Source organism: Ailuropoda melanoleuca, chromosome 3 (genome assembly GCF_002007445.2).
Source record: "Ailuropoda melanoleuca isolate Jingjing chromosome 3, ASM200744v2, whole genome shotgun sequence".
Classification (NCBI taxonomy): domain Eukaryota; kingdom Metazoa; phylum Chordata; class Mammalia; order Carnivora; family Ursidae; genus Ailuropoda; species Ailuropoda melanoleuca.
Window position 1 is genome coordinate 54,271,553 of NC_048220.1, and position 15,249 is coordinate 54,286,801.

Consider the following 15,249-nt stretch of genomic DNA (forward strand, 5'->3'; position numbering starts at 1 on the left):
TAGTAATTTAAAAAATATTCTCTCACATGAAAATTATCTTCTCAATAATTATAGCACAGTATCCTACTTGAGAAAAATTTTTTAAACATGTCATTCTTAACTACTTCTTACCTGAAAGTTTTCTTAAGATTTTACATAAATTAATTAACCTCATGAATGATAAAGGAAAAATGCAAAGTATACAGAAGACAAAAATTCAATGAAGACTATTTCATGACTTCAAGCACAGACTATCAGGAATGGTAAAACCGTGTGATACCAAATAAATGACAGAATTTCTTAAAACACCCAACAAAACACTGCCACTCAACCAATTTTCCCTGTGACCTGCCTCGCGTTCCAGAACGGACCGAGATCGGGTCTGCAGGGAGAGAGCCGCTGAGCTACACCCTCCACAGTGAAACGAAACCATGGAAGGCTGTAGGACACGAGTGACAGAAGTTGATCTGAACGGGGCAAAAAAACGAGTTTTCAAAGGTGGTGGTTTAATTTTGAGTGTCCCTTTTATTTCCACTTGAAAAAACCCTGCAAGCTTTTCCTCTAACTGCTTTCCAGCAGTTCAATGACAGCAAAACATTAACTTCTGATGGTGCTGAAGTTCTGCTAGAGGGACAACAAGGGATGCGACTTCATGCACTGTTTTTAATCTGCAGAAAGAAGGGGAGGATAAGGGTGGGGAGAGAAAGGCAGAGAGAAGGAGAGAGAGGAGAAACAAAAACTAATTTTCCAGGCAGGGAAATACGTATAAAACCTTTTATGTCAAAGTCAGGATTTCACAACATAACACACTAATGCGAAATCCAGTAGCACCTGTAAGAATTAAGCAAATGCTGCCATCACTTAAATGCTTTTTCAAAAGTATCTGTAAAAGACTGAAGGAAAAAAAGATAAAGTACATTCTCCAGAGAACAACAAGTGTAGTTCAAAATAAAAACTGTATTTTTGTTTTTCCTTTTTTTTTCAGTTGTTTTTTGTACAAGAATTCATAATTATCATAGAATAACTTATACACAACGGGATCGATCTCTGCTCTCCTTTCTGTGTCACTTCAAGTCCACATGTTCAGGCTACAGTCCCCAGCATCATCTTCTGATAAATATATTACCACAGTTGGATCTAAATATAGATACATTATATAATACTTGTCTCTGGGAAAAAATCAGATTTTAATAGGCAAACTTTTATTTATATAATACAGAAATGGAGAAAACTACAGTAGACACACAACCTAATTATGACTTGTAGATGACGATTTCTAGATACCCTCCTACTGTAAATGAATATTTAAAATAGTCAAGATTTTATTTATATGTGCACTTGTGTCCACCTTATCCCATATACTGTACACGTCTAATGACACTCTGGGAATTTAAAGGTGCAGCCCTCAAATTGTTAAATCACTAAAAAAAGAAAAAAGCTAGGCCCTATTGGACAAGGAAAAAACTCACAAAATTTCCAATTTTAAATCTTATCAGTAGGAAAATATTAAAAATAATTTTCTGTATATACATATGGGTATATGTATATATTGAGTTACACACACGTCTCACCTATCAATACGATTCAAGTGGAGACATTTTGGTGAGTTATTTTCCCATTAAATGACAACTATGTCAAAATTTAAAAATATCTTATTACATCATTAAAATAATTCACTTACCATTTCAACAGCTTACAGTTTTTTTTTTAAATTTTTAACTCTTCGTAACTAAATTCCCTGATCCCTAGTGTTAAATCCCCTATTTAAATTAAAATCTGGTGCTCTTTGTTACTCAGAAACTGATGGATTAAATCACATCTACTTCAAAACTCCATCAATCAAATAAATTTTATTACCTGATTTATCAGAGAAATATCTCGGCTCTGAGCTTGTGTACCTAAATTACCCTCCCTATAACAGGTGAGGAAAATATCCTAAAATAGATGGAGGTAACTTACATGATGTCATAGCACATAGAATACACGATGATTCAGTGTCTGACAGAAACTTTTCAGAGACACCTGAAAACTCACTTTAGAAACTAACTTTAGAAACAAACCATTTATTTTTCACTCTAATATAAATTAATATGTATGTATTTACATACATACACATACATATATAAAACAAAATTGTTTAGTGTTGAGTTGCTGCTTGTGAGTGAAAAAATGGTTACAAATTGATTCATCAGCTTAGTTTTGTACTTAACAATCCCATCGTTTTGGGTACAAACAAAGTCAGTGCATTCGTAGACTCCACAGTCAGACCCTCAAGCATACACTTTAAAAAAGAACCCTCCTCAAAATCACAGGCATTGTACAGCGAGCATACATGGACTCTGATGCAATCCCTAACTCCAGAAGCAGACTAGACAGCACGTGGCTTACTTTTAAAATAGCTTCTTAAAAGAAATATATAAAGAAATGCATGTTTGCTAAAAGTCTTTTAAAATTACATCAAAACAACATTAAAACTTGTTCATTGAGAAGAGCCTATTGAATTGAATTCCTGTTTGAAATGCCTAGTTAACAGTTCAGAATATTGCCTTGTGAGGTTTGACTAGAGATGTGGTTGATGTGAAGACCCAGACAGAGTACACGGCTCCAATCCCAATAGTCCTCTGATCGGCTGTTTGATGGAAATGGATCCCCTTTAAAATTGCTATACACCTTAAAATGATCTATAATAAACAGTTCCCCAATAACCATTATTAGTTGTAAATTGAAATGCATTGATCATTCAGAAAAGATTTCTTGCAAAATATATAAATAAATGTAACTGCATATTCTGTAAATATACTTAACATTGCTAGGCCAGACCGTCGATGACGGGCTGCTGTATTTCAGTACTGTGTGTCAAATTTATTAGAAATTTAAAAAGAAAAATTTCTGAGGGACTCAGCTGCCTTCGTTAGTTGGCTTTAAAATGTGTAATAAAATGGGAGACAATATCTTTTCATAAATACATGGAATCAATATGGAAAAGTAAACTATACAGCAGACAAGATTCAAGAACACCAGAGTGTACCAGAGTGGTCACCGAGTGAAATATCTTCCGGTATAAAAAAAGGGAAGAACTCTATACACCCAGTTCTAGTAAGTATGTTCTAATTAAAGATGCAGCTCTCTCTCACTCCTGGCAAGAATTAATTGGTAATGGCGCTGCTTCTCAGCAGTGCAAAAATATCCTGAGAAATTATTCAGATTACAACAGAAGACAGGGCTTTCATCACTACGTTTTTGCACAAACACAGCTTTAGATATCATAAAGAAATTAATTTAAAAAGCAGATAACCTTCACTGTGTGGAACACAAAAAGGGGAGGTGACCCAGACATTGTTAATTCTCCCATTGGCTAAGATCAGAAAAAAAAGATTGCATTAAGTGTCTATTTATAACTTTCTAGTTAACTATGGCCAATAATATACATGGAGGTAATTTGTAGTTCAAGTTTTTCATCTCTTTTTTTCCCCAACTAGCTACGAGCTGAATTCTAAAATTTACACTGAAATATACAATTCCAATTCTCAAAAGATCATCCTCCTGGAGGAGGAGTGATATTTGAATTTTATGTGCGATCTTGACGCAGAGCCCAAACAGTCCTATGAAGAGAGACAGTGTATTTTTTAATCAATTGGCACTGAAATTTAACTTTCCTTAGCTGCATTCTAGGAGCTTGGCCAAGTTATCTCGTAATTCTGTTAGTTCAAATATTTTTCCATCAAGAATTTCTAAGAGTGTCTTCAGGTTATTGCGAAAAGCTTCTTGTTCATTCTGACTTTTCTCCAGACGTTGCTCTAAGTCAGACAGCTGTCCCTCCAGGTCTTTGTTCCGAATCTCTACTTCCTTTAGAAACAAAAGTGTGATATACATACACATGTCAGTTCACGACTAGAAAACAAGACAACGTCGGTTATTACTAATATCGTGGTGGTTCATGCAGTCTGACGCGCGGGGTGAGCTTCTCAATTTCAAGTTACACGATTTACGGAGATTTTTAGAATTCTGCCCTCTGAGGAATCCATGTGGTTTCACTGACAGGCTTGTTCATGAATCCATCCACCCAACCCACCAGAAACTTCCTGACTGCTTACTTCATGCCAGGCAACACTCTGGGCACTTCAAATACCCGTGGCTTAGCTACATCTCATTTCAATAACTGCCCACCTCTTTTCCCCTAATGCAAAACTAACTGGTAGCAATCTCAGCTGAGAGCAGGCAGAGAGAGAGAGAGAGAATACTTTTCCCCGTTACTGGCAATTCTGGAGAAAGACCTGTGAGAAGACAACTCTTTAACGGGAGGTATCAGGATCCTCTGAATATGTTAGTCTTTCTTTTGCCTCACTATCCAAATGAGTGCTTGTGGCAGAGGAAGTAGCTCAATGGCTACAAACTATAGTCAGGAGGCACGATAAGCATACATATAAGAGGATTATAGAGCTGACATTCCAACATACTGCAAATCATGGAAACAAGAAAAAAAATGACAAAAGTAAAAGTTCGTGACAAAAATATTAATTTTTAAGAAAACAGAATCAACACTAGCATACTTAACAATTTGAAGTTACACTATTGTTCTAAACTTAACAAATATAATAAGTGATTCTAAAAAATGAAATGATCTAATTACCTAGAGATTTATTTTTGGTTAAAAATTCAAGTTGAGAAAAAGAACAGAAAACCAACTATGACACTTTAATCAAGGTATTCAGATTAGCAATTAGTTTAAAGTTATATATCCTTTCTGGAAAGCTCACTTTTACATCTGAGAGGAGTTAAATGATTGACACAAATTACATTCACATATGTCAGTTACATGGGACAATGACAACATTTTGGAGTTAGTAATACAATATGAATTAGCCTCAGAAAATATTATGTTTCAAATGTTAATACATGGTTTAAATGTAAATCTTGTAAAAAAAAATTCAAGTCTAAAGGATGGGGGAACACATATTTTTTTTTTTTTAATTTTTGAAAGACAATCCGGTAAATGTTAAATGAGAAAAAACCCCGAATAGGAAACAGCACAGTGCAAATGGGCAAACACTGGTATGCCTGGGGACAAGCAGTGTAAATTACTGTACAAACAGGAAAGAGTTCCTGTTGTTAGGATTGTGGGCACTTTTTTCCCAAAATCTATTTTTCTTACAACACCTGTAAAAATTAAACTCTTGAGAAAAATAATTGGGAAATTGGCTTGAATACATCTATGAAAGTAACCCTGTTCTAGGATTCTGAACATAAAGTAATGTTCACTTGCTTCGACAGAAATAACTAAGAGTATGGCTTAAGCAAGAATGCCACGGAGAAGCTGCAAGAACCTGGGAAAATACTAGAAGGAATACAGCAGCTCTAACGAGTAATAAATGAAGAATTTAAGAAATCCCAATCTAATATTGAAGCATTTAGTGTTGCTTCCCAGGTATGTTTCTTTTTTTTTTTTTTTTTTAAGATTTTTTTTTATTTATTTGACAGAGATAGAGACAGCCAGCGAGAGAGGGAACACAAGCAGGGGGAGTGGGAGAGGAAGAAGCAGGCTCCTAGCAGAGAAGCCTGATGCGGGGCTCGATCCCAGAATGCGGATCACGCCCTGAGCCGAAGGCAGACGCTTAACCGCTGTGCCACCCAGGTGCCCCCCAGGTATGTTTCTAATCTCTTCCCTCTGCATAATCCACAAAGTGAGGATAAGTAAACGGAGAGCGGGATCTAAAACCAATAAAATACTTATATATTCAGAAGCCACATTCATGGAGGCTCCAAACTAGGAGGGAGAAAACAGACCCCGGGATCAAATGTAAAAATTCCACTCATGATTGCACAGCATGCTCTCCTGACTGCTTCAACAATAAGCTTAAGAGTAGAATGTTTTCAACTATAAATAAAAATAGACCAAACGTCATTCACTAGAAAACACCCACTTCACCAGGCACCACCCAGTATGCCCTCTGAAGCCTGCCTTAAAATGAAAGGCTTCCTTGTTCTCCTTGCCAATCAATGAAACATGCAAACATTCTCAATGGAAGCATGCAAAACACCAAATTTCCTCAGCTATTAAAATTGCATTGTTCTCTCCAGACAGAGTGTCATACTCTCAGCCATTTCTCTGATTGGAGGAATTTTAAGAGATAACAAAAGGGATCCAATACAGTGCTGACGGTGCTGGTCTACTCTGAGGCAGAGAATAGGATCCTAGAGCAAGACTGGCCAGCCCAGTGCACTAGGCCAACACAAGGCCACCGGAGCCCTGGTGGGTGGGAACTTCCAGTAGTCTGCCTTATGTTTGTATTTTCCAAGCCTCTCCTCCTCCCTCATAACGCAGTCTTCTGCTTCTAACCACCTGTGCGCCACTTGTTTCCTTCTCTCCTTCACTAACAGGTAAGCATGTGCCAGGGGCCTCCAGAGACCTGGATAAAGCAATGGAGGCCAGAAGCTGACTCCCTTTTGAGTTTTAAAGGGCAATAATTGCAAGTATAAAATCTTAGTATGTAGAAGGTCACACTCTGTGTTTGTTAGATACGGAGCCTCAACACTAGAGTGATTTTAAAAAACTTCCACAAAATTATTACCATCATCGATGGGGCCAGATCAGGCTTATTTTCTGTAAGTTTAAATCCTGCATTTTTTTTTAAAGATTTTATTTATTTATTTGATAGAGAGAGAGACAGCCAGCGAGAGAGGGAACATAAGCGGGGGGAGTGGGAAAGGAAGAAGCAGGCTCCCAGCGGAGCAGGGAGCCCGATGTGGGGCTTGATCCCAGGACCCTGGGATCACGTCCTGAGCCAAAGGCAGACACTTAACGACTGAGCCACCCAGGCGCCCCGTAAATCCTGCATTTTTAATCTAAACAGAAGTTACAGAAAAATTGTCTTTGACATCTGATTCACATGTTAAGCTGTTACAAATAAGATGTATTGCCCTATTAGATCATCAACCTTTATATATAACACGACATATAAATCATCAAAAGAATTCATTCAACAGAAAAACAGGCAAAAGACACATACACAAATTTTGAAGAAGAGACATTCAACAATTATTTACCAAGCATCTTCTATGTCCTAGCAATAGAGACAGAGCAGAAAATAAACAAAGATGGTTCTTGTGCTAATGCAGCATGTATTCTAGAATCAGGATGCCAGCAACAAAGAAGTAAATACTTCCAGGACGCCGAGGTAATGGTGACTCTGTATGCTGACATCTCTCAACCATCCTCCCAAAATGATATAAATCAGAAATAAGAATAACACCACACAAATTCCATGGCTTCAAAGTAACTAGAAGAAATAGAACAAATCAAACTTCAATTTCCAGCAAAGACATTTCCCAAGCTCTCTCTCTAACCCTTTGCAGAGGGCAAGGCAGGGTCGTGGGGCAAGTAGAGCAGAGAGAAGATGAAAACAAAAGGCTTAAGACTGAACTCCAATAACCCCAAGAAAGACTGCTAGAAGTGTTGAAACACTGGGAAAATCATCAAATAAACAAAGTCCTGGTAGACCAGAGCAGACTACAAGGAAGGGACTTACTAGTCTACACGAGGCAATCTTGGAAAGGCAATTCTTCTGAGGAGAAATGGGCAAAGAAAGAGAAAGGAGCCGCTGGAATACTATGGCAAAGGGGAAGAAGCAACCACAGGAAATGTACAATCTTCTAGACAAGAGAAAATTAAAACAGTGAAGGACACATAGCCTCTCCCCCACTATCTACCAAAAAGAGGGTCGTTTTGAACTGAGAATCCATAAACCACCCAAAACTGCCACTCAATCCACAACAAACAAAGGTGTGAGCTATCTTCATCTACGCAAACTATCGTAACACGAAAACAGAAAATGAAACTCTCGACACTTCAGTGAATGAAAAGAAAAGCCTCCCCCCCACCAACTATGAAGCACAAGGAAACAGAAGCCTCCACTACGAATTAAATATTGTCAAATAGGACACCCGGCAGGCTCAGTCAGAAGACAGTGTGACTCCTGACCTCAGGGTCGTGAGTTTGAGCACCACGCAGGGTGTACAGAGAATACTAAAAAAAAAGCAAATGAACTTTAAATATTGTCGAACAAGCATTCAAAATAGAGCCTGAGTCAGATATCAAACACTAAAAACAGACATGAGCCAAAAAACTAAAAAAAAGGAGTGATTAAACCCTGATAGAAATAGAAGAAAAAGGCAAAATCATAACAGAAATAGACTGAATTATAAAACAAAAATAAATTTAAATAAAATTATGCTGTACTCAGTTATTATTTTAAATATTCCAGGGAATGCAAGTGAGATAAAGTAGGAGAAATGGTCAGAAAGAAAGTGGTTGAAATAGAAGAGAAGACCATCTAACTACATATCACTGGAGCTCTTTAAGAAGAAAACACCGCAATAGGACAAAGCTAATATTTAAAACTTTTATACAAGACAGCTTCCTGGAAATAAAGGAAGACCTAAATCTAATTAAAAGGGCCCACCAAGTACCTGAGAAAACTGACCCTCAACAAAATCCATTGAGAAATTTTTTAGTAAAACTCTTTAACTTTAAAAATAAAGGAATATAACGGAAAAATCCTCAGGGCACACACACAGAAGCCCCAAACTCCCAAGGCCAGAGAACTATACCGGAAGAGATTTCTGAAAAGCAACACAAGGGGCAGCTGGGTGGCTCAGCTGGTTAAGAGTCTGATTCTTGATCAGCTCAGGTCATGATCTTGGGGTCCTGGAGCCTCATCCCACGTTGGGCTCTGTGCTTAGCGGGGAATCTGCTTCTCTCCCTGTCCCTCTCTCTGCCCCTTCCCCCTGCTCATGCTCTCTCTTTAAAATAAATAAATCTTAAAAAAAAAAAAAAGCAACATAAAAACAAGGTAATAATAGAGTGGCATTTTCAAGAAACTCAAAGAAAGAAAATTATGAACCAAGGATCTTATATCTACCTGTCACCCAAGTACTAAGTCTTTTAAAAAAACAACTTAAACCCGTGAGCTCTTCCGGAACCATCTACGAGAGGATAAGCTTCATCCAACCAACAGATTACTGCGGAAACTTCAGAGAAAGGACTGACGGTAACCACGTACTATATGTAATATACATCAAAGACTAAGACAAAGGTGGACAACAGTTAAAAAATAATATAAAAATGTTATTCTTTTTTCCTTTTTTAAAAGATTTTGTTTATTTGAGAGAGAGAGAGAGAGAATGAGAGTGAGAGCAAGAGCAGGGGGAGGAGCAGAGGGAGAAAGAGTCTCAAGCAGACTCCGCGAGCCAAGTACGGAGTTCTATGCAGAGCTGGATCCTATAACACTGAGATCACGATGTGAGCAAAAACCAAGAGTCAGACGCTTAACTGAACCAACCTAGAGCCCCCCTGAAATGTTACTTCTCTGACAAGGTAGAAATAATGCAACTAAAAAATAGGAGGAAAAAAAAGGAAAAGAGAAAAGTATAATACGCTTCTAATTATTGAACATGTAATGGTTCAAAGTCAACTATCATAAAAACTAACAAACTGGGGCTCCTGGGTGGTGCAGCCGGTTAAGCATTCAACTCTTGGTTTCGGCTCAGGTCGTAATCTCAGGGTCTTGATATTGAGAACCGCGTCAGGTTCCGGGCTCAGCGTGCAGTCTGCTTGGAATTCTCTCTCCCTCTCCCTCTGTCCCTCCCACTCATGCTCTCTAAAATAAATAAGTAATATTTAAAAAATAAATAAAAACTAATAAGCCAGATAGGAAAAATTAAAATATGAACACAGGTAAATAGGACTATTTTAAAAAGGTCTAAGTCTAAAGTAACCATTAAAACAAAGTTAAGACCATCTTAAATATCAAAAGATATAAAAAAGGGCAAAGAACATTATACAGAGAAAGAAAGAAATCAAATCAACACACACAGGAATTATTACATAAAATAATGACAGCTGAAACAAAACATAAAAATCATACTGATAAATATGAATGTGTTAGTTACCTAGAAAAAGAAAAAGAAATTTCAGTTTGGCTCACAAAGCACTATCTACCCAAGTGTATACAATACACAAGAAGCATTCACAAAAACTGATGTTACATTAGGTCACAAAAAAGTAATGTCTGAGCAGACAGCCCGACGTGGGCTCTGTCCTAGGACACTGAGATCATGACCTGAGCCACCTGGGAGCCCCTAAAGCGCCTTCTTTTAAACATCTCGAGGATGCAAGGGAAATAAGACTAAAATTACAGAATTGCAGGAAATAATGATAATGAACATACTAAATATCAGAATCTATGAAATACACCGAAAGCAATCATCCGAGAACAAGCTATAGCTTTAAACACATACACATAAAAGAGAAAGAACGAAAATAAAGGAATTAAATTCTCTTCTTAAAATACTAGAGAAAGAGTAAGTAAACCAAAACAAAGTACGAGGCAGGAATAATAAAGATAAAAGGAGACATTCATAAGGTAGAGGACAGAAAAACAGTGGCACTGATTAGACATACCATTGCTTAACTTTAATCAAGAAGAAAAGGACAATGGACAACTATATAAAATAAGAAATAAGAGTTCTTGCTGACTCTGTGAAACCTAGATGGAAAGCTTACACAGCCCAGTGTCTGCAGAAGAAACAGAGAATAATCCCGGAACTACTCCATAAAAAGGCACCAGGCCGCAATGGTGTCAACATTCAAAGACCAGGTAGTTTCAATATGACATCCACTATTCCAGAGCATAGAAAATGAAGACAGTGTATGAAGTATGACTGAAGTATTACTGTGTGTAAAGTATAATCTTGATACCTAAACCTTATAAATACAGCTCCTTCCAAAAAAAGAAAATTACAGACCAATATCACAAATGAGTGCTGTGTAAAAATGACAAATAATAAAGAACAAAAATCTACCACCACATTAAGAAAATAAGATACCATAGCTAAGTGGTATTTATTCCAGTCATGCAAAGGCAGTTCGGTATTAGAAAATCCATTTATAAAATAAACCATATTAAATAGATCTAGAGAGGAAATTATTATTATCTCTATAGACACTGGAAAAAAAAAAAAAAGCCCTTAACAAAATTAACACTCATCCCTGATAAAAACACTCTAGGAACGAAGGACACTCTCATAACATGATAAAATATATTTTAGTGTTACAGCCAGCATTTGACTTAACGGAAAAATACTAGAGGCATTTTCACTAAGATGAGGGACAAGATAAGCCCATCATCTCCACTACTGTTTAACACTGTAGTGGTGTTTTAACAGGTGTAATGGGACAAGAAAAATCAAGAGTCTTAAGAATGGGGCGAATAAAAGTAAAATTACCTCTGTTTGTAGTTGTATTACCATACCTAAAAAATCTTACAGAAGCAATGGAATAAATGAGAAAACTAGCTCAAATAACAAAATTAGTTTAGTCAGGTAGCAGGACATAAAAATAGCATACAGAATTCAACAGTTTTCAAATATACAAATAATTAAAAGATACAATGGTAGAGAAAACCCCATTTGAAATAGAAAAAAAGAAAAATAAAATATTTATAAACTAGAAATACGCAAAACTATATGTTGAAAACCTTAAAACACTCCTAAAAAAACACAAAAGTAGATGTTAACAAATGGGAAGACATCCCTTATTCTTTTATAGAATAGAAACTTCAATAAATTGGATATTGCTTCTCCTGAAGTCATATTATAAATTTTAAGCAATCCCAATAAAATCTTTTTTATGGATCTTTATTTTCAGTTGACACAAAAATTGGTACTGAATACTAAATTTCAAATGATAAAATAAATATGCAAGAATATTGAGAAAAACAATGAAAAAGAAACTCTGTGAGGAGTACCTGGCCCTACCAGATATTAAAGCCTCTACCATTAATACAGTGTGGTACTGATGTATTAACAGAGTGACTAGCAGTGTGGAATAGGAAGCCCAGAGTAGATCAAAATGAGTATAGAAGTCGAGTATCTCCAATGTCTGGAAAAAAAGAATGAAATTTTAAATAAATGGTAATGAGATAACTGGACAGGCATTTAGAAAGATACAACTGGATCCACATCTCATACCACACATAGAAGAATAAACCCCAAATACTCAGAGATCCTAATGTAAAAAATGAAACCCTGTAAGTACTAGAGGGAAATACAGATGAATCCCTTACTATCTGAGTTTGGAAAAGAGCCATCTAACTGTATGAACCACAAGCCAGAACCAAGAAAAGAAAAGAGTAACAAATCTGACTGCTATGTAAAACACCATCTTAGGCAAAGTCAAAAACAAACAAACAAACTGGGAGAAAATATTTTTAACATGTAATCAGATATAAAAAGAACTCTTGCAGGGGCGCCTGGGTGGCACAGCAGTTAAGCGTCTGCCTTCGGCTCAGGGCGTGATCCCGGCGTTATGGGAATCGAGCCCCACATCAGGCTCCTCTGCTATGAGCCTGCTTCTTCCTCTCCCACTCCCCCTGCTTGTGTTCCCTCTCTCACTGGCTGTCTCTATCTCTGTTGAATAAATAAATAAAATCTTAAAAATAAAAAAAAAGAACTCTTGCAATATATAAAGAACTCCTGAAAAAGAACCAAAAATCCTATAGGGAAAGGGCAAAAGACATGAACACCCAATCCACACAGGCAATGAAAGATACTGTAATGACCTCTGAGCTTATGAAAGTTGTTCATGTCACTCATATGAGATAATGCACATTAAAACTATAATTTCTCACCTATTGCACAATTAAAAAGTATGACACACTCTGCTGGGGAGGCTATGGAGAAAGAGGCACTCATGGAAGTGGTATGAGCGGGCACCAGCACAGTCCATCACAGAGGGGTATTTGACAATGTTTAATCAAACTACATCTGTGTTTCTTTTCTCACTTAGAAATCTTGCTTCTAAGAATCTATCCTGGGGGCGCCTGGCTAGCTCAGTCGGAAGAGTATGAGACTCTTCACCTTGCGGTAGTGAGTTTGAGCCCCACAGTGGGTGCAGAGATTACTAAAAAAAATAAATAAACTGAGAAAAAAAATCTATCCTGAAGCTACACCTCCAAAAATAACAAAATACCCATATGCACAATATTACTAATTGTAGTATGGCTGCAGAACACTGGAGACAACCTAAATGCCCACGTAAAGGAGTGGCTGAATAAACTACCACTCACACAAATGAAGGACGTTACAGCTATAATAAGTATGAACAAGATCTCGAAGAACTGAAGAGTGACTTCCGGAATATATTTTAGGTTAAAGGAGCCAAGTGCAGAAGAGTAATCTACAGCATGTTACCATGTAAAAAAGGGGAGGAGAACGTAAATAAATAGATCAATTCATTTGTGTGAAAAGAAGTACAACAGAAAGGATATGCTACAAACGAATGACACTGGTTACCTACAGGCAGCAGACGAGAATGCGGTGGGAAGGATGGGGCAGAAGCTAACGTAGTAGGGACTGGAGGGGTTTCTCTAAAGACATCTTTCTGAATAGTTCTGACTTTTGGAAACATGCTTATATTTCATATACTCAGTAAATGCATGCATATATGAAACGTAGAAGAATGGATAAGAAAATACTAAAATGGAATACAATATGATACAAATGAACGTAAGTATGCTCTTTTTTTTTTTTTAAGATTTTATTTATTTATTCGACAGAGAGAGAGAACACAAGCAGGGGGAGTGGTAGGCAGAGGGAGAGGGAGAAGCAGAGTCCTCATTGAGCAGTGAGCCTGATGCAGGGCTCGATCCCAGATTCTGGGATCATGACCTGAGCTTAAGGCAGACTCTTAACTGAGTGAGCCACACAGGTGCCCCAAACATAAGTATGTTTCAAATGAATAACCCAACCAATTGCAGAGGAGGGGAAGAACTAACCCAACAAACTTCTGAACATAGGCTGAGGACAAAAAAAGTTATAGTGATCTCTAGTTGGTAAGGCTTTGTTTGCATTTTTTTGTGGTGGTATGAATTAGTAATTCAAAAACTATTTTCTGTGCCAAGATTGAGAAATATAAGTAAATATATTGTAGATAATAAGAATCAGGTTTCTTAGTATTGGGTAAAGGAATTACAAATATGAGTATGGGGAGGGCTAGAATAAACTCCCATTGTATTACAGTGCAATGGGAGGTATGAGTAAGCCATTGGCTATTGAAATAGACATAATGTGGTATGTATGTACTTCTAGGTCTGTTTATTAAGATGGCATAGAAACAATGTCATCTCATTGGGGCGCCTGGGTGGCACAGAGGTTAAGCCTCTGCCTTCGGCTCAGGGCGTGATCCCGGTGTTATCGGATCGAGCCCCACATCAGGCTCCTCCGCTATGAGCCTGCTTCTTCCTCTCCCAATCCCCCTGCTTGTGTTCCCTCTCTCGCTGGCTGTCTCTATCTCTGTCAAATAAATAAATAAAATCTTAAAAAAAAAAAAAAGAAACAATGTCATCTCAGTAGCAAAAAGCTTATCTGGTACTCAGGTATTGGCTTCTAAATATCAATCATTGCTTAAAGAAATTGCTCCTTGGAGGGATGCCTGGGTGGCTCAGTCAGTTAAGCAGCTGCGTTCAGCTCAGGTCATGATCTAGGGTCCTGGGATGGAGTCCCACATCGGGCTCCAGGGGGGAGCCTACTTCTCCTTCTCCCTCTGTTTGCTGCTCCCCCTGCTTGTACTCTCCCTCCCTCTCTCTGTCAAGTAAATAAAATCTTTAAAAAAAAAAAAAAAAAAAANNAAAAAAAAAAGAATGACAGGGTCACTTCAAAAAGCAAACAGAAGCTGGATTGAAGGGGTTCCCAGTGGCCAAATCTGGGACAATTCAAACATCAAAATAAATACATATGACAACTAAATGCAACACAAGAGCCTGGAATAAATCTTGGACCAGAAAAACAAGTTTTAAATTTTGTTATAGGGGCGCCTAGGTGGCACAGCAGTTGGGCGTCTGCCTTCGGCTCAGGGCGTGATCCCGGCGTTGTGGGATCGAGCCCCACATCAGGCTCCTCCGCTGTGAGCCTGCTTCTTCCTCTCCCACTCCCCCTGCTTGTGTTCCCTCTCTCACTGGCTGCCTCTATCTCTGTCGAATAAATAAATAAAATTAAAAAAAAAAAACTTGTTATAAAGGAGATTATTAAGACAATTATGGGAATTTGAATAAAATCTGTAGACAGATAATTTCTTGATTTTGATGGTTATATAAAACAATGTGTTAATCTTAGAAAATACCATATCTGCAACTCACTCTCAAAGATTTCAGGAAAAAATAACACGCAAACACACACACACACACACACACACACACACACACACACACACACACA

General features: G+C 37.5%; 1 protein-coding gene across 3 annotated transcripts in view; it reads right to left on the reverse strand.

The window, feature by feature from the left end:
• Positions 1-241: 241 nt before the first annotated feature.
• HOMER1 (homer scaffold protein 1) overlaps positions 242-15,249 on the reverse strand; it is a 126,072-nt gene continuing 111,064 nt past the window's right edge. For 2 of the 3 annotated variants that reach the window (XM_034656427.1, XM_011220972.3), the window contains one exon: positions 245-3,825. In XM_034656427.1, coding sequence (XP_034512318.1) covers positions 3,637-3,825 — 189 coding nt within the window. In that variant the 3' untranslated portion in view covers positions 245-3,636. Of the gene's footprint in view, positions 3,826-15,249 lie in introns of all 3 variants that reach the window. The other variant, XM_034656428.1, reaches the window with a different exon arrangement.